This window comes from Primulina eburnea, chromosome 11, assembly GCF_022965805.1.
Source record: "Primulina eburnea isolate SZY01 chromosome 11, ASM2296580v1, whole genome shotgun sequence".
NCBI classification, from domain to species: domain Eukaryota; kingdom Viridiplantae; phylum Streptophyta; class Magnoliopsida; order Lamiales; family Gesneriaceae; genus Primulina; species Primulina eburnea.
Genome location: NC_133111.1, coordinates 1,092,729 through 1,119,908, shown reverse-complemented (window position 1 = coordinate 1,119,908; position 27,180 = coordinate 1,092,729). Strand labels below are relative to the sequence as shown.

Sequence of the window (27,180 nt, the reverse complement as noted above, 5' to 3'; positions counted from 1 at the left end):
GTTGTTGTAATTTGTGCAGCTGAAATATTACTATTTCAAAGAGAAGAAAAAGGGTCACTTGCCGATTAACAATCTTGGCAGCTATGAGTCAAAGGAAGGAACCAAAACTCGATCTGAAGCTAAATTTGTCACCACCGAAAGTGAGCAATCCTCGAGTTGAATCCCCAAGCCAATCATCGCCGACATCCCCAACTCGCTCATGTGTGTCGTCGTTGGAGACTAACCAGCAAGATGAGGGCCTCCAATACTCCACCAGCCCAGAAGCCACTTCAATGATGCTGGCAGGGTGCCCGAGGTGCCTCATGTATGTTATGCTAACAGAGGAGGATCCCCGATGCCCCAAATGCAAGAGCACCATTTTACTCGACTTTAGCCATGATAAGAAACTCACCACCAAGATGACAAAATAGTTGGAAAACCAAAGGGTGCAATCAAAATCTTCAAATCCTGCTGTTAGTATTACTAGGTAGTTCTACCCCACCCTCGAGTCTATGGAAAGTAGCACCATTGATGCTCCATTTCTAGTTTATCAGTATGTGCAAGAAAAGAGTGGAGCCTTTATAGTGCTGCTTTCTTGGTTTCTCTTGCCTACTTTTCTACCCTTTTTCAAGCAGTCTAGGAAGTTGTTCCAGTCGAGCAGTGGTGATGAAGATATTTTGCAATAACAAAATGTTCATGCACCCAAATTTTCTTATCAGAATGTCATGTAATCTCTGTTCCGCATTTTTAAAGCCTTTTTCAGATATGCATATGCTTGACTTGAGTTCTTCATCAAATCACAGCACTAAAGCCCCTTAAAATTGCAGTATAACAAAAAAAAAAAAAACAGCCTTTGATGTTGCATACATTTAGGCATAAATTTACTTCAGCCTCCAAATTCATATTGGCCATAGCCCATAAGGCTTACTTCCACTAACAACTGAGATTTTCAATTCCATGATGCAACACAATGTAATATCCATTCGATGTTAACAAGAAGTTGTGAACAGTGGAAGGATGATTTTGTAATTGTACAAGAGGAGAAAAGTGTAGCGTATTAGATTGGGAACCTTTGATATACCAAATAAATGCAAGTGTAATGGAGACCGTTGAGAATGATGAAGCTATTACATCATATGCTAAAAATACAAAATTGAACTCAATGGAAAATTTTCCCCTAGTCTTTATATTCGATGCTCATCTTAACCTACTTTTTATGTTGTTTTGACACTAAAAGCAGTCTTATTTTAACTTGTCAATTCATTTACAAAGAATCCTCTGCATGCCATCTTGATATGAGCATGAACCACCACATATATCAACAATGCATTCATGAAATAATTGCTGGAAATTATGTAGCGTGCGAAAAAAACTAATGATTCAGCAGCGTAAGCAAGACAGATCAAAGTTTCTGTTACATCACAACTCACAACCCAAAAACTCTGCAAGATTATGGGTTAGTGACAAACTATTAAGTCATTCTAGCTAGCATGATAACCAGTCGAATCGTGAAACCAGATAACATTGTTTCTCATCTTTAGAGAAACTGTCTGTTGTACAATATGAATATTTGGTTATATAGCTGAAGGACAGCGAGAACCCAATAACTAGCAAGATATAAGGAACTTGCAGTGTACAAATGTTCATATTTAGCCAGTGTTTCTTGCTTTCTTAACTTAAGAGAACCAAAATGAATGAAAAATCATGCAAATCACATTCTCTTCTCAGAGAGGATTGTTGGGGATCAATCTATAAAGCATATAATACTAAGCATGCATATCAACTGGTTCAGAATACCACAAACAATAATGCAAGAGACTTCATTCATTTGTACAAGCCAAGAAAATCAAATCATCCAACGTTCACGGCTCGATAATACACGATTTTGGACACAACTTAACACATAAATATATTAATCCAAGAAACTTGCCGAAAGGACAACATCATGGACCTTGAGTCGGATTTTGAATGATTCCTACTTCTTAAAACAAAACAAAAAATTGGTACCGTTTGATACGATGTCTTGGAATTGATCCCACACATGTATTTATATCAAGAACAATTCATACCATCTAGCCAATTGATCAATTTTTTTTATCATATATATAAAATAAAAAATCAAACGAACTATTGGTTGAATTTTTCATTTTCAGTTGAGTTTTTCATTTTGAGGTGGGATTTTTTATATTTGTGTCGAGTTTTAGATTAATTTGTGCTAACTTTTTCATTTTGGACAGAGTTTTTATAATCGAATGAAGTCTTTCATCGAGTTTTAGATTAATTTGGGTTGAGTTTTTTCATTATTAAGTTTTTTATATTTGAGTCGGTTTTAAAGTTAATTTAAGTGAATTTTTTTTTAAGGTGAAGTTTTCATTTTATTTTGTGTTTTAATGCGAGCGATCGTCTTTTGAATATCAATCCATCTAGGTATGGCAATGAGACGGGTTCGGAACGAGTTTGTCATTCTCATCTTCGTCCTTAAATTCCATCCTCATCATCAAACTCATTTCGATCCTCGTTTTTTTGAGAGAATCCTCGAACCGGAAACCGCGGGATCAGTTTTTCATCCTCATCCTTATCTTCATTTCAAAAATTTTAATGGAGCAAGACGAAGGTTGGTTCGGAGATTTTATCAAATCAAAAACTTATTATTATTGGTGATAATATTATTATTATTATTTTATAAAATATTATTATTATTATTATTATATTATTTATATTATTATTTTAATATAATTTTATTATTGATATCATTTTCGACGCGAGTTGAAGAATGGAGGGGAAAAGTTGTCACTGAATCCATCTTATCGAATTAGAACACGAATAACTCCCTATTTTCCTAATTTCCCTTTCGGGTTTCCCTTCCCTGTTTGCGTTCAGATTCTGCGGCCATCGGCTTCACCAAAATTTCCATTCTCCATCGAATCGATATCTGCTCCGAAAGCCGATACATATATCTAATCATGACCTTTTGTTCAGGAGGATCCAGCGTCGTGGGTAAATACTAATTCCTCTCTTTGAGAAAAGGTTTTGGGTATTTTGTTCAATATTGTGATTTCTGAAATTTTATCGATTTACGTTATTCTAAAGGTAAATCCGTTAACGGGTTGTTGGATTTTATGGTTTAAGAATCAAGTGTTGGATATTAACAGCGAGTTGTTCCTGTTAAGTTGAATATCAAAATTATGCAGTTCGGATTTTAATTCAAGTTTCATTATTGATCCGTTGTTTTCTATAACGAGTAGAAATTAAGGAAGATGTTGATTTAATGGGTTTACTGTTGTCTTTGGTTTGAACTGATGCAAGACTTTGATTTATAAATTTTATGTCTGTAATTTGATTATTTTTGTGTTGGGTGAATGAATTATTTCATGTACCGCTTGCTCTTTACTTCAATCTGAGTGCTGTGTTTTATAATGCTAACTATTCTCTTCTTTAAGGAATTACCCATGCACGCACCTGGTGTAATTTGAGCCTTAACATAAATCTTGAACTGGTCCACCATTGAGATTATTGATTGGCAATGAAAAGGAAAATTAGTCTTTCCTTTTGTGTACTTATGTTGTGAGTTTATTGTTTTGACAAGTTTCAAAAGGATTTAAGTTTATGGATAGTTCTTGTTTATTAAAAATCTGTTCGCATTAGGAAGTCAAGAAAAAATCTTGAAAATGGTGTTTAGTGGCATGATTTTGAATTTATCCATTGATTTTGTCGGCTTGGTGGTGAAATCAAGTTCGAGTTGACTTCCTTTATCATATTATTCCTTTTTCTTTGAGTAAATGCAAATTGATTACATTTTTGTTGCTCTGTTCTCTTATCATTTGGCGTTAGTGAATAATGATCAATGGGACTATACTTGCCAGTATCTGTGCTTTTTTATTACCTTTGGAAACTTTTAGCATCTCAAGATCTCTAGTTTTGTGCAGTCCCTCGAAATTTCAGATTGTTGGAGGAACTTGAACGCGGAGAGAAGGGAATTGGAGACGGCACTGTAAGCTATGGAATGGATGATGGAGATGACATTTACATGCGATCCTGGACTGGTACAATTATAGGTCCTCACAATGTGAGTATCTTTTGATTATTACATTTCACCGCATTCTTTAATAGCACATATACACGCACCGAAGCACACCGTTCCTCTGTTTCAATGTATCAAGTGTTTGTCCTCTCATTGAGTGCTTTGATCTGAATACTATGGTCATGAAATTCTTACAGAAGTGACTACTGAAAGTCTGAAACGTGTAGGCTTTATCCTCCATGTTTATGTTATTTGTACTCCATATTCATGCGGTTTTCCTCATTGAACATTTGTCACATCGACGAAAATTACTTGAATTTTTTCTCCAATGCCAGTCTGTACATGAAGGGCGTATTTACCAATTGAAGCTATTCTGTGATAAAGATTATCCAGAGAAGCCTCCCAGTGTTCGTTTCCATTCTCAGATAAACATGGCTTGTGTAAACCATGATAGTGGAGTGGTATGAACACGGTTATCTCTTTTGTCTATTTCATATTATGATTTTTATCAAGAATATGCAACTATGGTTGAGTGAGGATGTTGTAGTGGGCATCTTATTTGTTTATGGTGTAGGTGGAACCCAAGAAATTTGGACTTCTAGCTAATTGGCAGCGAGAGTACACAATGGAAGACATACTGACACAGTTGAAAAAAGAGATGGCTGCTCCTCACAATCGCAAGCTGGTCCAGCCTCCTGAAGGGACATATTTTTAGTGTAATGGTTTACTACCATATAGTAACTCGGCATTAAAATGTAAAGGAAAAGTTCATGTAGGCTGTTTCCTGTCAACTAACTCTCTTGGATCCCTTTTTCTGCCGCAACTCTCTTTTTCGTCCTTGGGATTTCTTACCGTAAATTTAACGTAAAAAATCATTTTATAAATGATTATGTTGATGAGTTCTGTTTTTCAGTTTCTCTTCCTCTTTTCCTACATGGCGTGATACCTCTATTGGTTACTACTGTATTTTGTGGACAGTTTGTCGAGTGAAGATTTTAGTGAATTTTGAGGATGCCAGTGCCTCGAGAAAACAAGGAAGAAAGAATATCACACCATCAATCTTGTGCGAATATCTCATTCCATTTTTTTTTTTTGCTTAAATTCCAGTATGAATTGGTACTAAAATCACATCCAAAACCACGCAAACTGAGTTGTACACTACAGAATCGGTGTTTGAATAATTTTTTTTTAAATTATTGGCTTCTACCCGACTACAGGAATGATACTTTGATAATGCAAATGTGACAAAATGCCATCTTTTTTGAAGAAAAGACATTATATGATTTGAAAATAGCCTGAACAAACCTGTATATCATGCAAACAATTGTCTAAAGTACTAGCAATGTGAATTTTTTTATATGTGATACCCTCGGAGAGACCCGAGTCATGGGTATTAGGCGATCCAGAATTATGGATCAGCTTATGATAAGTTTTTGGCCAATCCAACAAATAGCCGAGTAAATGAATGCCCGAGACATCATCCCTCGGGCTGCCAGAAGCAGGGCTTCTAGACGAGTTCTCGAGTGATGGTTCTCTACCTAGGTTACCTCGATGATAGCACATCACTCGAGTGCATAAGTATGAGATTCTTTATCTTGGTAATCATTATTGTCATAATCGCATGTATTTGATAAGGCGAAAAAATAGTTTGGCGTATCAGAAAAGTAGGATATGGGCAATCATCATGCCATAATTAGTAAGTGAGCAATGAAAATAAAGTCATCATTGACTTTCTTTCTATAAATATCAGATGAGTGGGTCTCATGTGAGACCGTCTCACGGATTATAATATGTGAGACGGGTCAATCCTACCCATATTCACAATAAAAAGTAATACTCTTAGCATAAAAAGTGATACTTTTTTATGAGTGATCCAAATAAGAGATCCGTCTCACAAATACGACCCGTGAGACCGTCTCACACAAGTTTTTGCCATATCAGATTTGTTTAAACATTAAGACATTCATTCACATATATATCTCCATATCATTTATTCTCTAGAATATACACCATTTATACAACATTTCTCTTTGCTACATGGTTTTTTCCTCATTCACCTGCTGACTTTAGCATCGGAGTGGTCAGACCGGACATTCTTCCGTCGCCCATTCACGTGGTTATTTTCGTGTTTGCAGATCAGCACCGGCTTTTCTCGAAAGAAAAATATTTAATTTGGACATATCTTATTGTACTCTGATCTATCATAATTTACATAACCCGATCCAATGAAAAATTGCCTACGTATCTTGCATCTATTTTTAACCCTGTCACATTAGTATGATAACTAAAATGTTCTGGCTGAAAGACATGAGGCCACCAGGGTTCGGCTACATATTTTAAGAATCTGTCAAAAATTTTATAGTGTTTTTTGTATAAATTTTAATGGAATGACTTCTATGATAATAATAAAAAATATAGTTTTTAAGGATTTTCTCAAAAGGTGTGATGTGTAAGAGTATACATTACCTTTAGTGGTCGATGTGAAGTTTAGATTATATTATGTTTTAATTTAAAAAAATATTACATGTGTGATGTGTCTAATTCTAAATTTTTTGTTATGTTTTAATTTAAAAAATATTACATGTGTCTAGTTCTAAAGTTTTTTGTCTTAAAAAAAAAAATTTACCACAGGAATTTGGTATGTTAAAATTGTGGCAGCTCTCAGTAATTTACATCTACTTGAGTTTGTACTGCAGTCCTGAACTTCAACTTGAGGCCTCAAACTTAGCGTTCCTCTTCTCAAGATTCTATCAACGCCGTCTTCCCCAACATACGTTTTTTGCTGCGATCTCTATTAATATTCCGATTCTCGTAATAACGCCATGACCCTTGGTTCGGGAGGATCCAGCGTCGTGGGTCAGCTCTCTTTCAGTTCACGAAGAAAGAGTTTTTTGAAATTACTTATTTTTTTCAATCTCTTGTTTTCTTTGAAATTTTTTTGGTCGATTTCCATGGTGAATCTGCAAAAGGGTTTTCTGATTTTGTGAAAGTTAGAGCGCGCGCGAGCAAGATTGGACATTTGGTTTAAGAGTTAAAATGCTGGATCATTTTATGTGGTGGTGGTTGTTGAGTTGATTGATAAGATTAAGTCGAGGGGTATTGATTTAGGCTTATGTTGATGATCTAAACCCATTTTTGTTGGTATCATGGGGAAAATTTTGATTGAAATAAATGCGTATTTTGTGATGGAGTTTATTAATCTGGCTTCTATTTGATTTCTCTACTTGTAATGGATGACTTGTCGGATAATTTATCACCCTGTCAAGATGCATTAGAATTTTGATCGCATCTCAGTTACTAGTTTGTTTTCTGCGTGTTGGGAGTGTGTTTATTTCCAGCGTTTGCTTTATGTGCGAAATGTCACTGTTATTACAAGTGGCGGTGAGGAAAAGATTGAGATTGTTCTATTTGAAATTTTCACGAATATTATAGGAATCAAATCTCCAGTTATAATCTCAGCAAACATGTAGTCGGTTTTATTGAACTCGCTCCTTTTGGCGTTTAAATATTTTCATGATATGCTTGTATTTAACATTTGAAACCTGAAGCTGAAGTAAGAAAAAAAACATTTGAAACCTGAAGACTTATTATCTTTTTGCAGTACCTCGAAACTTCAGGTTGCTTGAGGAACTCGAACGTGGAGAAAAAGGAATTGGTGATGGCACTGTAAGTTATGGAATGGATGATGGAGATGACATTTACATGCGATCCTGGACTGGTACCATAATAGGTCCTCACAATGTGAGCATCTTGTTACATGTCATATCAGTTTGATGTGAATTGATGTAAATTCAAACCTTTTCTTGTGCATCATACGTTTAATCTATCACGGGAATTTCATACATGATTTGTACTCCATAGACACAATATTAAATTTCTCTTTTATCGTGCGAGAATTAATGATATAAGGTTTCCCAATTGCTTTATCTATGTTGAGTGGATTTGTTGTTGTGGTTTAAGAATCTTGAAGCCATTGCCCGTGGATGGCTGTGGTAATTGTTCGGTGAATGAATTCAGCCATTTGTGTTGGGATGAACCACATTAAAATTTTAATGTTACATTAGATAACAGCAAAGCTGCGCTAGTATTTGAGGTTCAACTTTACAAACTTTTAGAGATCCCTTCAAATTTTTCTGCACTGGTAACCATTTATTTGTAAATTGTAATAATATTTCAGTATAATGGTTTCTAATTTCAGCAACTGTGCTTTTAAAGATTCCTTCAGGTTTCCTAATGCATATTGCACCCATTAAATGTTGACCTGACTGCAGTTTGTTAATTGATCTTTCTCCTAGTCTGCCCAATAACTTGAATGCATTGAAATCTTGTTCCATTCCTGTTAGTCTGTACATGAAGGGCGAATATACCAGTTGAAGCTATTTTGCGACAAAGATTATCCAGAGAAGCCTCCTGCAGTCCGTTTCCATTCTCGGGTTAACATGACATGCGTAAACCATGAAAATGGACTGGTACGAACACAATTATGTCATATCTATCTCAGTACTTTTGTCATACAGCCCCTTGCCTCTGTATCGTTTTGTGATAGTGGCTATTAGATACAGAGACTAGTTTGTTAAATTTTTTTCTTCCTTGTACTTTGCATCATTTGAACCAAGGCTTGTATGATAGTTATTTGCATCCATTTTATCAAATCTTATCAAGTTCCATTTAAGAGGATTTTATCAACTCCTAGCTCTGTCAAAGCATATACAAATGTAAGTATTGATGTGTGACGTTTTACCATATAGGTGGAAGCAAAAATGTTCGGACTTTTAGCAAATTGGCAAAGAGAGTACACCATGGAAGATGTACTGATTCAGTTGAAGAAAGAGATGGCTGCTCCTCATAACCGCAAGCTGGTCCAGCCCCCTGAAGGTACCTATTTCTAGTGTGAAGATACCTAATCAGGCTTGGTAATATCAGTGTTTCGTAATTGGATTAAGATGTAAAGGGGAACTCACTCATCCAATATCGTGGATTCGCGGTCTGCTGACCTCCATTTGTGAAACTGTGGTGTTGATATTTGGTTAAGGAAATTTCTGTTTAAGATGATCCCTGTTCCTTCTGAACATTGTAATTTGTATCACGGTTTCAGCTTTGGACTGGATCGATGAAAATATACTTGTGTGCTTGTATGGCCTCGCCTCACATTTCCGTGTTTGTTAGTTGTTACTGCTAATGCATTGAGTATCCGGTTCATAGTTTCATTGTTTGGCTTGATAATATTCTGTAATCTTGCTATACAAGATGCTTTGTATGTCTTATGTACGGATATACCTTGTTATGACATTTATTGTTTCTTTTTTAAATGAATGAGCTTTTTACATTGAATATATTTGGTTTTAATTTTTTTCCCAGAAAAATACATCAAAGGGAAAAATAGGAGCAAAGTTAAAACATACAAAACAAAAACAGAAACAGAAACAAATCAACTATAGCGAAAAAATCAAAATTCAAAAAATATTCAAATAAATTAAATAAGAAATTTTGCATATATATTTATTTCATCTAAATATTTACTATACACAAGAACATTTTTTTTGTAAACATTTCTACTTTAACAATTTCGATCCCTAAACTTCAAAAAACATGACATATTTAGTCTCTACTGTTATCCTTAATCATAAAATTACTGGCAATGACTAAATAAATACATCACATTTTTTAAAAGGCAGGGACTCGAAATGCTAACATCGAAATATTAGAAGCTATTAATAATAATAATAATATGATAGATAAACTCACATTTATGTTGTGAATTTATTTATTTTGTCATATTTTATCACAATACACATACAAAATTTGAAATAAATATTACAATCAATCTCTGTTGAATAGAGTTTTTTCTTCCTATTTGAAGTTTGTAAGGTGGCCTCTTGCATCCAGCATGCTGCTTGTTGGTTGTCTAAGATCAATTGAATAAAACCATTAAAAGTTGCATATATGAATTTAGACAATCATATCTTATTGAACTAGTTTTTGAAGTTGAGTTACAGCCAAATCACAATCTTTAACTCACCCTAACACTTGGCTCAATCCTTTAGAAGGGGCTGGCCAAAAAGTTAAAAGAAAGGAAATATATATATATATATATATATATATATATATATATATATATATATATATATATATATATATATATATTTTGATTGCAATATTTGTTTAGACAAATTAAAGTTGATTGGAATTGTTCACCATCTCGGCCGGGAAGTAGGGATGCGATGATAAGGACCAATTACAGAAATGTCCAGCGTAACGTGGTTACATGGCCCCTTTGCTATTAAAACAGTTAGCCAATTAAGACAACAATTTTTTCTTTTATGTATATATATCTAGTCTAAGGGCGTCATGGACCCTCTCAATCGACATCCCCAATTCTATGGTCCCGACAAAAATATTGATGAACAATGAGAGCCTATGTATCTCGACTAACACAAAAATTCTTGTAAAACGATACGAAGATTTTATTTAAATAATCTATAAAAAAAAATAGTTATGTATTGTAAATATGTGCATTATTGACTTTTCTCAGAATAAAAATCCTTAAAGTTGTTTCACGAAAGACCTAAGAACCTTCGAACTCGACTAATGTGTCACTTAAACTAATTTTTTTATGGCTTTTAAACTAACTCAATGATATATTACTACAAACTTTCTGGTCAAAAGTAAATAAATCTAGCCATAGGTGTGCCGCAGCGATGTTATTAGATTTGACGTTATTATTTTACCTTCAATTTTTTTGCTGTAAACTAACAGCATGTTGAGCCCTAGCTCGTACATTTTGCCCGGACTCAATAATTTAAATTACTTTCTAAAAAAAGTGATAATTAAATTGGACCGCTGCTGTTAGGTCAATGCGTACTGCACACAGATTTTAATAATGTCGTAAAATTCCTCAACAAGTTCCTTCATTCTATTTCTACCAGAATTAATTTGTCTGGCCAGACAATTTAGGTGAAGAACAAATAATTTTCACATGGTTTCCCCAACTGAAGAACAAATACCGAGTAAAATATATACATACAAAAAATAATTTTTAAAAAAAAAATATATATGAGAGAATTAAATTAATGATGACAAAAACTTGTGTGAGACGGTCTCACGAGCCGTATTTGTGAGACGGATCTCTTATTTGAGTCATTCATGAAAAAATATTACTTTTTATGCTAAGAGTATTACTTTTTATTGTGAATATCCGCCGGGTTGACCTGTCTCACAGATTAAGATCCGTGAGACGATCTCACATGAGACACTCTTAATTTTTATGCTAAGAATATTACTTTTTATTGTGAATATCGGTAGGATTGACCGTCTCAAAGATTAAGATCCGTGACACGGTCTCACATGATACCCACTGATTAAATATGAATATACTAGCTAGCAATTATAATAATATGATTAATTTATAATATGTGATGAAATAAATAAATGAAAGAAACTAGTAGATGCATTGAATACGGAATAAATGAATTGATTTAATCAGTTGGTGTGTCTGTCTATCAGGACCAGATAGATATTCGAAGCCGCCAATTCCGCCAAAAATAATTACTCTTATTTAATTTTGAAACCAAAATATGAATATATCTTTGTTGACACGAAACCAAATTATACATTCACAGAAACTCTCTTTTCCTTACCAAGCTTTACAATAAATGCTAAACATCGGAGCAGACCGCACGCATATCCCTACTACACTTTGAATTCTTCTCATACTTTTAATAGTACCCAATATTTCACTCTTTTTATTTCTTTTTCATTCGGGAATAAACTCTAAGTATTAAAGCAACAGTGTGTTAATAGAAAAATCGAACTCTTGACGATAAATATTCGTCATCTCCGACGCTCTCTCAAAGGTCTTGTTTTTTTATACATGATTGAGTTCATATTGAAATCACAGATACATATGAAAAAAATTATTTGTGTGATAATGTAAAATATTATTTGTGTGATTATTTTTTTTTTACTTTCAGATTTTTTATTTTATCGTGTTCAAATCTGCCGTTGGCGTTGAACTGAACCTGTCCAAGCTTTTAATGCGTCGTACTCGTACCTATGAAAGGGGGGAAAAATGTTACCCAACTACATTTCGTCCCCTGGCTGTCATAAAACTTGGTAGAAAACCAACCAAATGAGCAAGAAAATGAAGCTGCCATTTACGCTCAAAGCCACGGAAAATTCCGCCTCCGCTACCTCCTCTCCTTGGCTATGGCCAGCCTGTGTAAACAACCTCAGAACCCTCTCTTTCCGTAATTGCAACAACGAAAACACGTGCAAGGTTACGAACTCAACCTATCTCGAAGATCCTATTGATAGAAATAGTACCATTGAATTCATCGACAGTACCCCAGATTCATTTTTCAGCGCCACGGCCTCTTTTAACTCGGGAATCTCCATCATTGGTCAGCAAGATCCGAACGACAACGATGCATCTGCAGCTACTGCGGTGATTCAAGGTTTGAAGTCGAAGAGGCTGTTCTTCGAACCTGGAGAGACGAGCTCCATTCTAGAAGAAGCGAAAACCCACGTCTTTCCACGTACGAAAAGTGTCAAAATCTTGGATATGGATTCCAGGGACCCCTTCACAGACTTCAGGGCTTCAATGGAGGAAATGGTGGAAGCCCATGGATTGAAAGATGATTGGGATTGCTTGGAGGAGCTCTTGTCTTACTATCTGAGAGTAAATTGCAGAAGTAACCATGGGTATATCGTCGGAGCTTTTGTGGATTTGCTGCTTCATCTTCAACATCTTGCTGTTTCTGCCAAAGTTTCTTCAAATCCCGCCCTCGATAAACGCTGCTCATCTTCTTCAACTGCTACCCACCGTTCTTTTACTTCTCACATGTCAGTTCCTTCTTCCACTTGTTCATCAATCAGCCCATGTTTGTCTTCACTGGAAAATGAAGATTAGATAAATATCACTCAGGACAAAGAAAATGTTTAAATCATTAGGTTTATCGATTGTATTAGCGGAAAAAAAAAAACCAAGGGTCTTACGCTATATAAATATATAGTTTCAGAGAATTCATGGCAGTTTAATTAGTTATTTTATTAACCCTCCATTAATTAATCTCCGTGTTTGGAGTTAACGCTTTAGAAAAGGTGATTAGATCTAGGAATGAATGTGCTTGTCGGCAAATCATGACGATGAAGATGACAGTTGAAATTTACTTTAGAACAGCGAAAATTCCACGGTTGCCAGAAATTAATGATCTGATCATTGTTAAAACTGAAACGACTGCATGTATTTCACCGATTTAGTTTATTAATTACTTTATGAAAAATATTATCGATTCTTAATTAATACAAGCAAGCAATTGAGCACATAGATAATTAAGTGTGTTATGTATTGCATGCATGTATATACAGGGACGGATCCAGGAATAAGAGTTGGGGTGGGCTTGAACTCAATATGATAAATTATATATTATTAAAAAAAGTATATTATATCGTTCAACGAAGTTGTGCCTTACGGGATTTTAAAACATAAAATTCATCAATAATAGAATTTACATCAATATGTTTAGCTAAATCTCGTTCAATATAGAGTGTCAAACAATCGGCAAGAAAGTCATCCTCCATTTTATTGCGAAGTGCCGTCTTCACATGCTTCATTGCTGAAAAAGCCTATTCAATAGTGGCAGTAGACACAGATAATGTCAAAACAAGATGAATCAATCTAGTCAACATAACATAAACACTTGACCGTCCACTCTCGGTCAATTGCTGACACAACTCAACAAGTGTAGAAACCTTTAAATTCTGCATCACATCGAGTTTATAAATGTATCAATGCATACTTCAAAACAACAATTTCTTGATCTTTGAAATCTCCAGGATAAAACTTCTTCGCAAGCTTGCAAATATCATCACTGTTAAATGAGTCAAATGAATTTTTAGGATCTAAAGCTATACTAAGAGAAAGAAGTTTCACCGATGACTCATTGAACCGAGTATTTAACTCCATCAAAATGAAATCTATTGCTGCATTAAAAACATCAAAGTGGTAATGATGTTCTATTGAATAAACCGTCGCTAATTAAAACCACCGATCCACCTTTTTTTATTTTTTAATAATTTAGCGACGGTTTTAGCAATAACCGTCGCTAATATTTGCGACGGCTTTTAATAAAACTGTCGCCGATTCCAATCGGCGACGGTTTACTAACACCGTCGCAACAGTAGCGACGGTTATCAAAAAACCGTCGCTAAAACCGTCGCTAAATAAAAAAAATTGGGCTGGGCTACAGCCCAGTATAGCCCTAGCGTAGATCCGTCTCTGTGTATATATATATATATATACATACATAATATTGTGTAATATATCACGTAAGAACTAAGAAGAATGGATTATCTATATTAAAGAAGAAAATTTAATGATATCCTTTATTAGAATATTATTGTATTTCAGAACTAAGAAGAATGGACGAGTTATATAAAAGAGAGGAAGATTTCATGTTACTTTTTGATCGCAAAACACCCTAAAAGTATGTTTAAATCTATGGATCCCGTGAGCAATCTACGTTTGTGATCTTGTATATTTCGCTTTTCCGACATCTTACTAAGTTTCTTTTTCATCTTTTTGTAAAGATACAGTCCACTACATTAAAGCTTCATCTTGTGTGTTGGAGAAAGTTACAATAATCACATTAAACCTTCGAATATGTTCGAAGATCTCGAAATGATCTTCCGGTTCAGGGAAGATCCACATGTATTGATTTTGTTATCCCAAATGGAAAATGAAAATAATTAGGAAGGATACAAAATGACAATTATATCTTTATCTCTATTTTATTTTTATATATTTTTTTAATCTTGAAAGGGTTATAAGATTCTTGGGTCCTGAGCTAAGAGTTAGAGGAAAAAACAAAAAAAAAAAAAAACAATGGACACGGAAGAATGTTACCAGAAATGAAATCAAGGCTTGTGGTCCTTTCTTGTAAAATTATAGCTTCAATCCGAAATATTTTATTTTAATAATGTAAATTTGGATCTTGATAAGATTAGAGTGAGTCTCATGTGAGACCGTCTCACGGATTATAATCTGTGAGACGGGTCAACCCTACCCATATTCACAATAAAAAGTAATACTCTTAGCATAAAAAGTGATACTTTTTCATGAGTGACCCAAATAAGAGATCCGTCTCACAAATAATACCCGTGAGACCGTCTCACACAAGTTTTTGCCATAAGATTATATCAAGGTATTCTATTACAAACTTTCTAATGCACAAGGATCTTGAAGGATTTGAACATAAATATTGGGACGATACTACGAGTGCAATTGTTTTCGATATAATGAAAATTTAAATTAACTAATCTAACATAAACTCATGTGAGATGGTTTCAAAAGCCAATTTTGTGAGATATATTTTATTTGAATTACTCATGAAAAAATATTATTTTTTATGTTAAAAATATTTCTTTTTATTGTAAATATGAGTAGAGTTAACCCGTCTCACGAATAAATATATGTGAGAGCGTTCTGTAAGAGACCTACTGAATTTACATATGATTTTTGTGCACATAATCACATCAAAAGAATTCAAATATTTCAACTGCACTTCTTGTGTAATCGTATACCTTTTAGTATTCATTTACAAAAAGCCCTGCGAATTTTGCATTATTTGCCTCTAAACTGATACTTCATTGAGTAACGCGATACTTTTTCTCGTGTTGCCTGGTTTATTTTTGGTATAGAATAATTAAATGAAAATATCATTTCCCAAGATAAACCTTTTTTTTGGGCCCGTGGTAGCATTTAATAATGGGCCGTGGCCCACTTATACAGATATCCAATATTCAAAACTTGTCTTACCTCAAAAAAAAAAAAAAAAAAAACCTCAAAACCTATCTAATAAAACTTATCCAAAAAACAAAGAGTAGGTCTCTTTTGAGACGGTCTCACAAATCTTTATCTATAAGATGGTCAACCTTACCGATATTCACAATAAAAAGTCATAATTTTTCATGGATGACACAAATAAGACAACAGTCTCATAAAATACGACCCTTGAGACCGTCTCACACAAATTTTTGCCAAAAACAAAAATTTATATAATGAAGTTGATGGATTAAATTCATGTTTTTTTTTTTGGTTTTTTAAGATTTTATTTTTAATTCTTTTTCAAAACAATCATGAAAATAATAGAGGCAGGTGCTTTTAACTAGTTGTATATAAATTAATTCAACAAATTGAATTAAAGAAAATTTCAGAAGCAGAGCACCGTTGAATATAAGAAACTTCAGAAGTAATAAGCTCGAGTGTGGAGTATGAATATATGCTCCTGTTTGCACAATATTTGGTGTTGCGGGCGTGCCAGGTGCGAAGTGCACCGATTTGTGTGAAAATGATAAAATCTAACTTCTAAAAACAAGCGATTGTGAATTCTAAATTTGATCGTCGGTTCTAATCTCCTAAAACAACTATAACGCCAAAATAAAGAAAACTATTGGGATTTGAGGAATAAATCTCTGACATCGTTTATATTTTCAATAAACTGTAGAAATTTACAAGACATAAAAATATAAAATATGAAGTTGCTGAAATCTACAAACGAGAAGACGTAAATAGAAATATGCTTGAAAGCTTGAAAAAGACTATTGCTTGAATATTGGAAATTTTGCAGAGAGTATTTGCAGATTTGTCTGTGTTGAAGAGTTGTGTTGTGTTTTGTGTGTCGCCGATGAACTCTTTTTCTTCACTGTGAGATATGGTTTCTTCCACTCCCCCATGACCCATGTTTCCCCGCTTCTCATTCCACGATCTGTCTCGATCCTCCCACGATTCTTCCCCCGATTCTTCCCACGTTTTCTCCAACTTAACGTCTCGTGATCAGTTTAAATGGACTGGGCTTGCTCTGCTAAGTTTGATGGGCCCATACAATTTAATCGGGCTTGTATTAATTTAACGTGGGCTTCATAATTTAATTATTTTTAGCCCAAACAATTGCCCCCCGCAAGCATTGGCCCGTGGGCCAAAATGCTTGTATGTAGCCAAATTCAATTCATTCATTTGGAGCGGCCCGTAAGCATTTTTTCTGAGGCGGGCTTGTAATTTTGGACCGAGCCCAATTATCTCTTGGATTTTTCACAGCCAATTCCCTTTCAGATTCAAAAACTCTACAGCCCGCTTTATTCTTATTTCTCTGTCTTCAACTTTTCTTTCCTCATCCCTGCATTCAGAGAACTACTTTTCTGTAGTCATTTCCACCCAAAGAGAGATTGGGTAGCTAATAAACTCAAAGTGCTTCTTGACCAAACTCTTCAACCTGCATTCCTCAAGGTATTCCAGCTGGTCCTCTTTTAGATCTCCTCATGTTTTCGCAGATGAGCCTATCTGGTAACAGTGAATGAGCCACTAGCTTGAGACTCCCATACATACCGATAATCATTATAATGTTAAGTAGTTACAGTAACCTTCTCAGCAACCAAGTAAGCTGAGTAGAAAGCAACACCAAGCTTAACTCCCCGTCGACCATGACCAGTACCGTCAATCCCTACCAGGTAATTGATGAATCTTACGTTAGTTGTTCCAACCAAGAAGTCATTCTGCTCATCATTGTGCCCTAATGGTGTTTGTGAATTTGTTCCAATGAAAATACATAAACATTTGCAAGACCCAAACTTGTTATGTTCATGAAGTCTTCTTGTGATACCAACATGCATGTGTCATGTATGTGCCGATGCTTCTTACATCTATGTCATAGTTCTTCCGCTCGGGTACCCAACTGAGGTCGTCGCTCAAGCTTCAAGCACGAGTCACCACTGTCTGCCCCTACTCATGACTCCAACCTCTATGGCCATTGGTAAATGTACTGCCCGTTTCTTGAATCTTATGCAATACAATTTGGTTTCTTCTTCCTGCCTTGTATGATTAACCTTGAGGCACTTTGACTCGCCTAGAGAAATTTGAGGGAATGACGACTTGTTTTGCCACAATATTGATCACTGTCATGTTACTCTATGTCATTTCCATGTTGGCTCCTTGTAGATGTTTACATGTCACTGCCCTTTGTTCCTTTGCTAGTATCGAGTTCCTGCGGGGAGTTGGATGGTTTTGTGCACCCCACCGACAAACAACTGATTCAAGCCATGTGTTGGCATAACTCCCCGCTAGATCACTAGCTCCCTTGTTCAACAAACGTGCATATGACCATGAATTGGCAGCCAAGAGGTAACTCTAATATTTTCTTTGTGTGTTGCACATCACTTGGGTCACATTCCCCCTACCCAAGCAGCCATTTGCATGCATTGCACTTCAGTTGGACCCCTTTCCCACATACACATTTACTTACTGTTCTTGCATGCGGTGACTCCGCTTTGTATTTGTTGACTGTTGGTTTGATGTTGTGGTTGTCGGGTGATGGATGTGGAATGAAGGTGGGTTTGTATGTGATGTTGTGTATTGGATGTTGGAAAGGAGTTTCTATTCGTTCTTAATCCACTTAACCCAACTCATTTCAATATCTTCAATCAAAACCATAGATTGGTCTAAAACTCCCCACTCGAGATTATTCTTTTCCTTGATTCTCTATCGAAACACAATGAATCCAATATGATAAAAGTGGCCTACTGGCCAACTTTCATTGGTCTTTCTCGTTTTTTGAATCATAACCAACAAATATTTGCATTAGTGGCCTTACGGCCTACTTAAAACAAAATTTTACAACATGAAGCTAAAAACCGTACAAAAATGGCTAGATAGCCTATTTCAATACCAAATTCCACTTCTGGGTTCTCTTGGGGTTCGCATAACGCCCTTGTTCTCTTCTGTTCTTCATTATTATTCGTTGTTCCGTTCGGTGAGCCCAACTCCCCGCTCGGTATGTTTCTTTCTTGCCCTATTCTAAGTGGCCTGAAGGCCTACTTCATGGGCCTGTCACTGCACACGCAAACAACCAATTTATATAATGGTGGTACGGTCCACTTCACCATTATTTCTGATACCATAAAAACATTGAAAATAAGTGGCCATAAGGCCGACTCCCTAGTGAAACAAAGGGCCTAAAAATGATGAATGAAAGTGGCTTACTGTCCCACTCTCTCTTATCAATTTTATTGTTGAATCATAAACATATATTTATTTCAGTGGCCCTAAGGCCTACATCACGTGACACCTTGAAATCAGGAACTTAATATTAAAAAAATGGCCCTGAAGGCCTACTCCTCACTGAAAAATGCCAACTCCCCACTGAAAAATGCCAACTCCCCACTGAAGATTAGCCTTTGTGATTGCTTTACTCGCAAGATCTTCCTACTTTTTCCCTCATACTCGGAAAATAGGGCTTGAGATACTTGCCGTTTATGCATCTTTTGTGTGGATGGCCATCTATGCTTGATAGCCAATATGCATTTCCGTCTAACACCTTATGTATCTTGAATGGTCCCTCCCAGTTGGGAGACCATTTGCCCAGCTCCCTATCCTTTGTTCCTAGTGGTAGTATGGTCTTCCACACTATTTCTCTTTCATGGAAACTTTTCTTGTTAACTCTTTTGTTGTAGATTCTTGCCACTTTCTGTTTCTGTAACAGCAAAGCATTGTACGCTTGGATTCTCAACTCATCTAGTTCTTCTAGTTCCATGATCATTGCTTCATTATAATGCTCAAGGGAAAGTTCATTTTGCTTTGCCACTCGCATTGATGGCACCATAATCTCCAATGGGAGCACTGCATCATGGCCAAAGGTAAGGGAAAAAGGGCTCACTCCAGTGGCAGTCCTCTTGGATGTCCTGTATGCCCACAGAGTTTCTGATAATAGCCTTGGCCAATCCCTAGGATTCTCTTCCATCATCTTTTGTAGAATCTTTATCAACACTTTATTTGACGCTTCGGCTTGCCCGTTGGACTGTGGGTAATGAGGGGATGAGTTTATCAATTTAATTCCATAGTCTTCTGCAAACTCCCTCATATCTGAGCCTGTGAACATAGTTCCCTGATCTGTGGTCAATGACTCTGGAATTCCAAATCTATGAATAATATTCTCTTTCACAAAGTTAATAACATCCCCTTGCTCCGCTTTCTTCAAGGGCACTGCTTCTACCCATTTGGTGAAAAAATCTGTAGCCACAAGGATGAACGAGTGGCCTTTAGATGATGAAGGGTAGATTTTCCCTATTAAGTCCATGGCCCAGCCTTTGAATGGCCATGGTTTGACAACGCTGTGAAGTTCATCCGCTGGAATTCTTTGGATGTTCCCGTGTCTCTGACATGGCTGACATCCCTTAGCATATTTGATGCAATCTTTCAGGATGGATGGCCAATAGTAGCCATACCTCCTTATCAACCATCTCATCTTTATTCCAGATTGATGCGCTCCACACACTCCCTCATGAACTTGCTTCATGATCTCCAAAGCCTCTGGGAAGCCTATGCATCTGAGAAGCAGACCATCTAGCCCTTTCCTGTACAAATCACCCTCCACTAAAACGTAATTAAGAGCTCTCATTTTTAAACCACGTGGAATATCTCTCCCGGTTGATTCTAGCACCTGTTTTATGTCATCCCTCCAGTCACCAGCTAAGTTTATATCCAAGTTGAGCGTATCTACCTGAATCCCTCTTTGCTGAATTGAAGGGTGGTTTCTCTTTTGAATCAACACCAGCCTGTGTGTAAGTTCCGGAGACATCTTCAATCCCGAAGCAACCTGTGCCAACTCGTCTGCCTCCCAATTTTCTTGTCTTGGGACGTGTACTAATGACACTTCCTCGAAATCATCTAGCAGTTGGGATGCAGCGGTATAGTAAGGAGCTAAGGACAAACTTGTGCATTTGAACTCCCCTGACAGCTGTTTGAGTACCAGCTGAGAATCCCCTGATATCAATAACTCTCTTGCACCTAAGTCTTTCAGAATTTCCAATCCAATGACCAGTGCTTCGTATTCCGCTTGATTGTTGGTGCATGGGAAATTCAAATTAAAGGATAGAGCGGTTTTCACACCTCTTGGGGAGGTGATCACAATACCAGCTCCAGCTGCTGTTTCTGTACTTGATCCATCGAACTTCAACTCCCAGGGTTGAACTCCCACTCCACAAACTGGAAATCCAACCTGTTCTCCAATAAACTCATCAAGTGAAGGGTGATCAGCTAAAAAATCGGCGATAGCTTGGCCTTTTACTGATTTTTGGGGATAATATGTCAATGTAAACTCGGCCAATGCTAAAGACCATTTGCCAATTCTCCCAGAGAGGATGGGTCTATTAAGCATGTATTTAATCAAATCGGTTTTAGCCACCACAAACACTCTTGATTGAATTAAATAATGTCTTAACTTAGTACATGCATAATACAGTGTTAAGCATAGCTTTTCAATCACAGAGTATTTCACCTCTACTGGAGTAAGGAATCTACTCAAATAATAGATGGCTTGTTCATTTCCTTCATGATTATTTTGAACTAGTAGGCATCCAATTGACTCATGAGCAGCAGAGATGTATAATTTAAGGGGCATTCCATACCTGGGAGGCATCAGAACAGGTGGGTTAGATAGATAACCCTTGATCACATCAAAAGCTTTCTGATGCGATTCCTCCCATTTGAACTCCCCGCTGTCTTTGAGCTTCAACAGCTGTGAAAACTCCTTTGTCTTCCCTGCAAGGTTAGAGATAAAACGCCTCAGGTAATTCACTTGCCCAAGGAAGCGTTGCAACTCTTTCTTGTTTCTAGGCGGATTTGCTTCCATAATGGCTTTGGCTTTGTTTTTATCCACTTCAACTCCCCTCTGGTGCACAAGAAATCCCAGAAAGTTTCCTGCCTTCACGCCAAATGCACATTTCAATGGATTTAACTTCAATTCATGTTGCCTCATTCTTTGGAAACTCTTCCTCAAGTGCTCAATGTGATCAGTAGCTTGTTTAGACTTTACAACTATATCATCTATATATACTTCAATATGATGTCCTATCATGTCATGAAAGATGGAGTTCATGGCTCTTTGATACGTGGCTCCCGCGTTCTTTAGCCCGAATGGCATAACAAGCCATTCAAACGTACCAACAGCTCCCGGGCATCTGAATGCTGTTTTGTGAGTGTCAGTCTCAGCTATTTTGATTTGGTTGTAGCCCGAGAATCCATCCATGAAAGATAACATCTCATGTCTAGCCACTGAATCAATCAACATATCAGGTATCGGCATTACATACACATCCTTGGGAGTTGCACAGTTCAAGTCTCGGAAGTCGATGCATATTCTGACCTTACCATTCTTTTTCATTACTGGCACAATGTTTGAAAGCCACTCGGTATATCGGATTGGCTTTATAAACTTGGCCTTCAACAATTTCTCAACTTCCTCTTTCACTTTCAATTCAACTTCTTTTGACATGCGACGAGATGACTGTTGAAATGGTTTGAAACCTTCTTTGAGTGGAAGTCGATGTTCGACCAATTTTCGGTCCAACCCTGGCATGTCATCATAACCCCATGCAAAACAATCTTTGTATTCCTTCAACATGCTGATCAAGTCTTGCTTCAACTGCTCTTCCAGTAACTTACTCACATATACAACTTTTGGATTCTCAAGCTCCCCCAAGTTAATCTCTTCCAATGGGTCTTGAACTTCATGTTGGCCATCTTCCAGTTGAGATGGCGCCATCAACAACTCATCGACTTGGAGCTCATCATTTTCGTATTCTTCTTCTTGGACCACTTCAGTTCCATAAGTGTCCCATGCTTCCTCTTCCTTTAGTTTTTCCAGTACTTGCTGCACATGTGCCTTCCATATAGAGGTTGCAGCTACCTCCTTTCTTCGTTGGTTCGAATCAATCATCAATCTCCTCAATCAGTGGCTGAATTATCGGCCTCGATGGCACGATAACGGTAGGTTTGAGGATTCTTTCCAACACCGAGCTTGGAGTTGGTGTTTGCATGTACAGTGGATTTTCTTTCTTGCTATTGCTACGGATTTTGATGGGCCCAAAATCCCCATTATAATATCTGGCTTCTACTGCACTTGCACTTGTTTGGAACGGTTGTCCATCCGCTTCTACGACCTCCACGTCATCCCCCTTCCAAAATAACAACAGTTGGTGCATTGAGGATGGTATGCACTGGTTTGCATGGATCCAATCTCTGCCTAACAACGCTTGGAAGTTGGCGGAGGAGTTTACCACGAAGAATGCACATAAAGATGACATACTCCCCACAGTAACATCGGCGGGGAGTACCCCAATGGTCTTGGTAGTTTCCCCTGTAAATGCAGCAACCGAAACTTCTGAAGGGATCAAGTCTTCTTTATTTTTGCCTAGATTTTTCAACATTCTTACTGGGAGAACGTTCACTGCTGAGCCATTGTCAATCAACACTCTAGACACTGGCTTCCCATTCAAGTGGGCTTTGATGTACAACGGCCTTATGTGCTTGGTCATGGCCGGTGTAGGCTTTTCAAGTATCACCTGCTGAGGCTTGTTTCGGTGATCCTCCTTGATAATCACTTTTGAACTCCCTTCGGGGAGTTTAATTGCCTGATCTTCTTTTTGCGACGATTCATGGGGTATCAACTCCCCGTTCCCTTCTTCTACCATTTTAAATATCTCGGGTAGTATCACCACTCCAGTGGCACAATCCACAGTGATGTGAAATTCCCCAACGCGAAAATTAATTGATTTCCTTGCTTGATCATCCTCTTCGCTTAATAAATCATCATCGTCTTCAACAAACTTGTCCTCAGTAGCCGATCTTCCAAACTTAGATTTACTCCCCACTGGCTCATTGGAGACTGGAACATCAGTTTTGGATTCATTCTTCAGCTTAGCGAACTCCTCTCTTCTTGCAATAGCTCTTTCTCTCAACAGTCGTCTCTTTTGTGTCCTAGTCGGTGGCCTAGGGAACTTTTTGTGTTGGGCCACTCTCCAAGACTCACTGAACTCCCCTCTGGCTGGAAGAACGTATCTTGGCTTTATTCCACTGTTCTCAATCATTTTTCCTTTTGTGATTTCGTATGAACGCCGTTCTCTGCCGTGATCAGCTGATACTTTTCTGGTTTCCACCCTCCTTGACTCAAATTCACATGAATTTCTCCTGTTTGAATACCTTTGGTGATGACTGTGAGATGACTCCCCTCTGAACCATTGCTTCTCCATCACTGGTCTTTCAAGAAAATGTTGATCCCTCGGCCTAAAGGCCGCGGATTCACCAACACTTCTAGGGAAACGCTGTTGGGCTATTGGCATTCCATCGACACTGTGCCTTTCATGAGCTTCAAACAATTGACCCTTTGAAATCCAGTATTTCTTGATCACTCGGTCTTTCACTGCAAAAGATAGCCTTCTCTTCTCATTGAGAAGATCTCTCAAATCTGTCATATTCACATTAACCAAAGCAACGGGGGGAAAAGGATCGTCATCCACCGCCATAGACTCTTGTTTGTTAGGGAACTTCACAACTCCCTTGTTAATTCTGTCCTGCAAGATATTCTTGAACGCCCAACAAGACTTCGTAGCATGATTGTAAGAGTTGTGGTACTTACAATACTCTCTTCCCTTCAGCTCTTCTGTAGGTGGCATCTTATGATCAGGCGGGAATGTGATGAATTTTTCCTTTACCAAGAAATCGAAGATTTCCTCGGTCTTTGACGTGTCAAAAGTATAGTGCATGTCTTTGGGGAGTTGGGAGCTATTATTCTTTTCAGGTTCTGCTGGCTTCTTTTTTAGCAGGGGAACGGTGCAAGAACCAGCTGACCGAATCTCCGCCAATGCCACATCTTCCACCTCTTGATAATACGACCCCATAGCAGTTTTCTTCTTGTACGACTCTTCCCTCAAAAGCTCTTCGTATTCAGCCACTTTGGCGGCTAGCTCAAAGAAATCCCTGAACTCCATTCCCTGGAATTTCTTCCTTAATTCAAAATCTAGCCCCTTTTGTGCCATCTTCACGAACTCAGTCTCGGGTAGGAACACCTTGCACCTATTCTTCATCTTCTTGAACCTGTCTATGAAATATTCCACAGACTCTCCTTTCTTTTGAGTGACTCTGGATAAGTCGGCAATGCACACTTCAGGCTCTGTTCTATAGAATTGAATGTGAAATTGTCTTTCCATTTCTTGCCAACTCATCACTGAATTTCTGGGGAGCGAGGCATACCAAGCGAATGCAGTTCCAGTGAGGGAATTTGGGAATAGCCGCAACTTTAGATTGTTGAAGTTCTCCAAGTTGGCTAATTCCCCGCACTGGATGGTGAATCTGGCTATGTGTTCCATGCTGGACTGGCCATCCTCCCCGGAGAATAAACTGAACTCATGCACTCTATAACCCCTTGGGTACGGGTTATTCACGTCAATGTAGTCTGGATATGGTTTGTGGAACTCTGGGCGGCCAATCTGTTTCAAGGCTGGCCCATATAACTCTTGAACAGCTTCTCTCACCATTTCTGGATCAATCCCGTGCAAATTCCGAGCGGGGAGTTGGTGATGGTAATTTGCCCCCCGAGCTTGAAACCCTGCATTTAAACCAAAATTACCCCCTGGGAAGCCTCCATCTCCTCCTGGATAATCCATGTGCGATATGTCATCATAAGCTCCCGGTTGGTACAGAGGATTGGTCACGCTGAACACTTGAGCAACTGGTTGCTTCGAGCTCCCCACTCCATGAGTACGTGGATATGGCTGAGCTCTCCCTCCTAAGGTTTCTTCTCTCTTGTGAGGTGGTGTGTACCTTCTTTCGGGCTGATTTGGGAGAGTACACTCTGGGCGGCGGGGATCGCCAGCCCTTGAGTCTCCAACTCCCTGATCGGATTCATGAACTTGGTTGCTTCCCTGGTCAGCCTCTTTGCCAGTAGTATTTTGCTCTCCTCGAAGGGACTTACTCGGCTTACACAAAATGGATTTCAAACAGTCAGCCATCGCCTTAGATAATGCCAGTGAGATTTCCTCAATCTTTGTATCAGTCAGTTCTCCAATCACCCTGTTTGAGACTTGGTCATTAGTAGTAGAAATCTGTAGATCCATTTCTTCAACCTGTGGTTCAACAACGTGTTGTTCTGGCTGAGGCGCTTGAGTTCCCTCTTGATTCGCCAGAGACTCCCCACCCTCCTGATTCACGTTTTCCTTTCTTCTTGGCGGCATAGTGATGGTCCCACCGGGCGTGCCAAAAATATGTTTGCACAATATTTGGTGTTGCGGGCGTGCCAGGTAAGAAGTGCACCAATTTGCGTAAAAACAACGAAAATCTAACTTCTAAAAACTTGACGATTATGGATCCTAAATTCGACCGTCAGTTCTAATCTCCTAAAATGACTACGACGCCAAAATAAAGAAAACTACTGGAATTTGGGGAATAAACTCCTGACATCATTTATATTTTCAACAAACAGTAGGAATTTACAAAATATAAAAATATAAAATATGAAGTTGCTGAAATCTACAAACGAGAAGACGTAAATAGAAATATGCTTGAAAGCTTGAAAAAGACTATTGCTTGAATATTGGAAATTTTGCAGAGCGTATTTGCAGATTTGTCTGTGTTGAAGAGTTGTGTTGTGTTTTGTGTGTCGCCGATGAACTCTTTTTCTTCACTGTGAGATATGGTTTCTTCCACTCCCCCATGACCCATGTTTCCCCGCTTCTCATTCCACGATCTGTCTCGATCCTCCCACGATTCTTCCCCCGATTCTTCCCACGTTTTCTCCAACTTAACGTCTCGTGATCAGTTTAAATGGACTGGGCTTGCTCTGCTAAGTTTGATGGGCCCATACAATTTAATCGGGCTTGTATTAATTTAACGTGGGCTTCATAATTTAATTATTTTTAGCCCAAACAGCTCCTATGAGAGGTTCTCAAATGAATAAACCGTCAATGCATAGGTTAAGTTTTAGCCATCTGAAGAATTTTAAAACATATTTTTGAGTAAAACTTATATTGCTGGTAAGGTGGTCGCTGGTTCTTTATGGAAATTTTCCGGGATCCATGTACCGGAAAACGGTTCAGCGGAGATACTACACGGTGACTGGTGAAAATCCGGATGAGAGAGTTTGGGTCAGTTGATAGAAACAGGCAAGAGCGAGAACTTTATACAAAAGGCGATAGAGCAGCAGGGTAGAGGACAAGTGATGGATACTATAATGGAGATCCAAGAGAGGGACGGTGCTGTAAAGGAAGTAGAGAAGAATCTTCGGGGGAGCAGCTTAATGGCTAGTTCTTTGAGAGAGGTGGGACTGAGCAGCTAGAGGTTGATAGGAAACATCAGAAGA

The 27,180-nt window shown here is 37.7% G+C and overlaps 3 protein-coding genes across 3 annotated transcripts; all 3 read left to right on the top strand.

Annotated features, from left to right (window-relative positions):
• Positions 1-2,758: 2,758 nt before the first annotated feature.
• On the top strand, positions 2,759-4,912 carry LOC140805276 (ubiquitin-conjugating enzyme E2 variant 1D-like). The gene is made up of 4 exons (XM_073161530.1): positions 2,759-2,976; positions 3,906-4,045; positions 4,336-4,461; positions 4,575-4,912. The coding sequence occupies exons 1-4, from the start codon at positions 2,943-2,945 to the stop codon at positions 4,713-4,715; spliced, it is 441 nt and encodes a 146-aa protein (XP_073017631.1). The 5' UTR covers positions 2,759-2,942; the 3' UTR covers positions 4,716-4,912.
• A 1,728-nt stretch (positions 4,913-6,640) lies between these two features.
• Positions 6,641-9,259, top strand: LOC140805128 (ubiquitin-conjugating enzyme E2 variant 1D-like). The gene is made up of 4 exons (XM_073161327.1): positions 6,641-6,856; positions 7,602-7,741; positions 8,344-8,469; positions 8,749-9,259. Exons 1-4 carry the CDS (start codon positions 6,823-6,825, stop codon positions 8,887-8,889), a joined length of 441 nt encoding a protein of 146 aa, XP_073017428.1. The 5' UTR covers positions 6,641-6,822; the 3' UTR covers positions 8,890-9,259.
• Positions 9,260-12,098: 2,839 nt separating this feature from the next.
• Positions 12,099-13,134, top strand: LOC140805008 (transcription repressor OFP13-like). Its single transcript, XM_073161188.1, has one exon. It carries the CDS (start codon positions 12,129-12,131, stop codon positions 12,906-12,908), a length of 780 nt encoding a protein of 259 aa, XP_073017289.1. The 5' UTR covers positions 12,099-12,128; the 3' UTR covers positions 12,909-13,134.
• Positions 13,135-27,180: the final 14,046 nt, after the last annotated feature.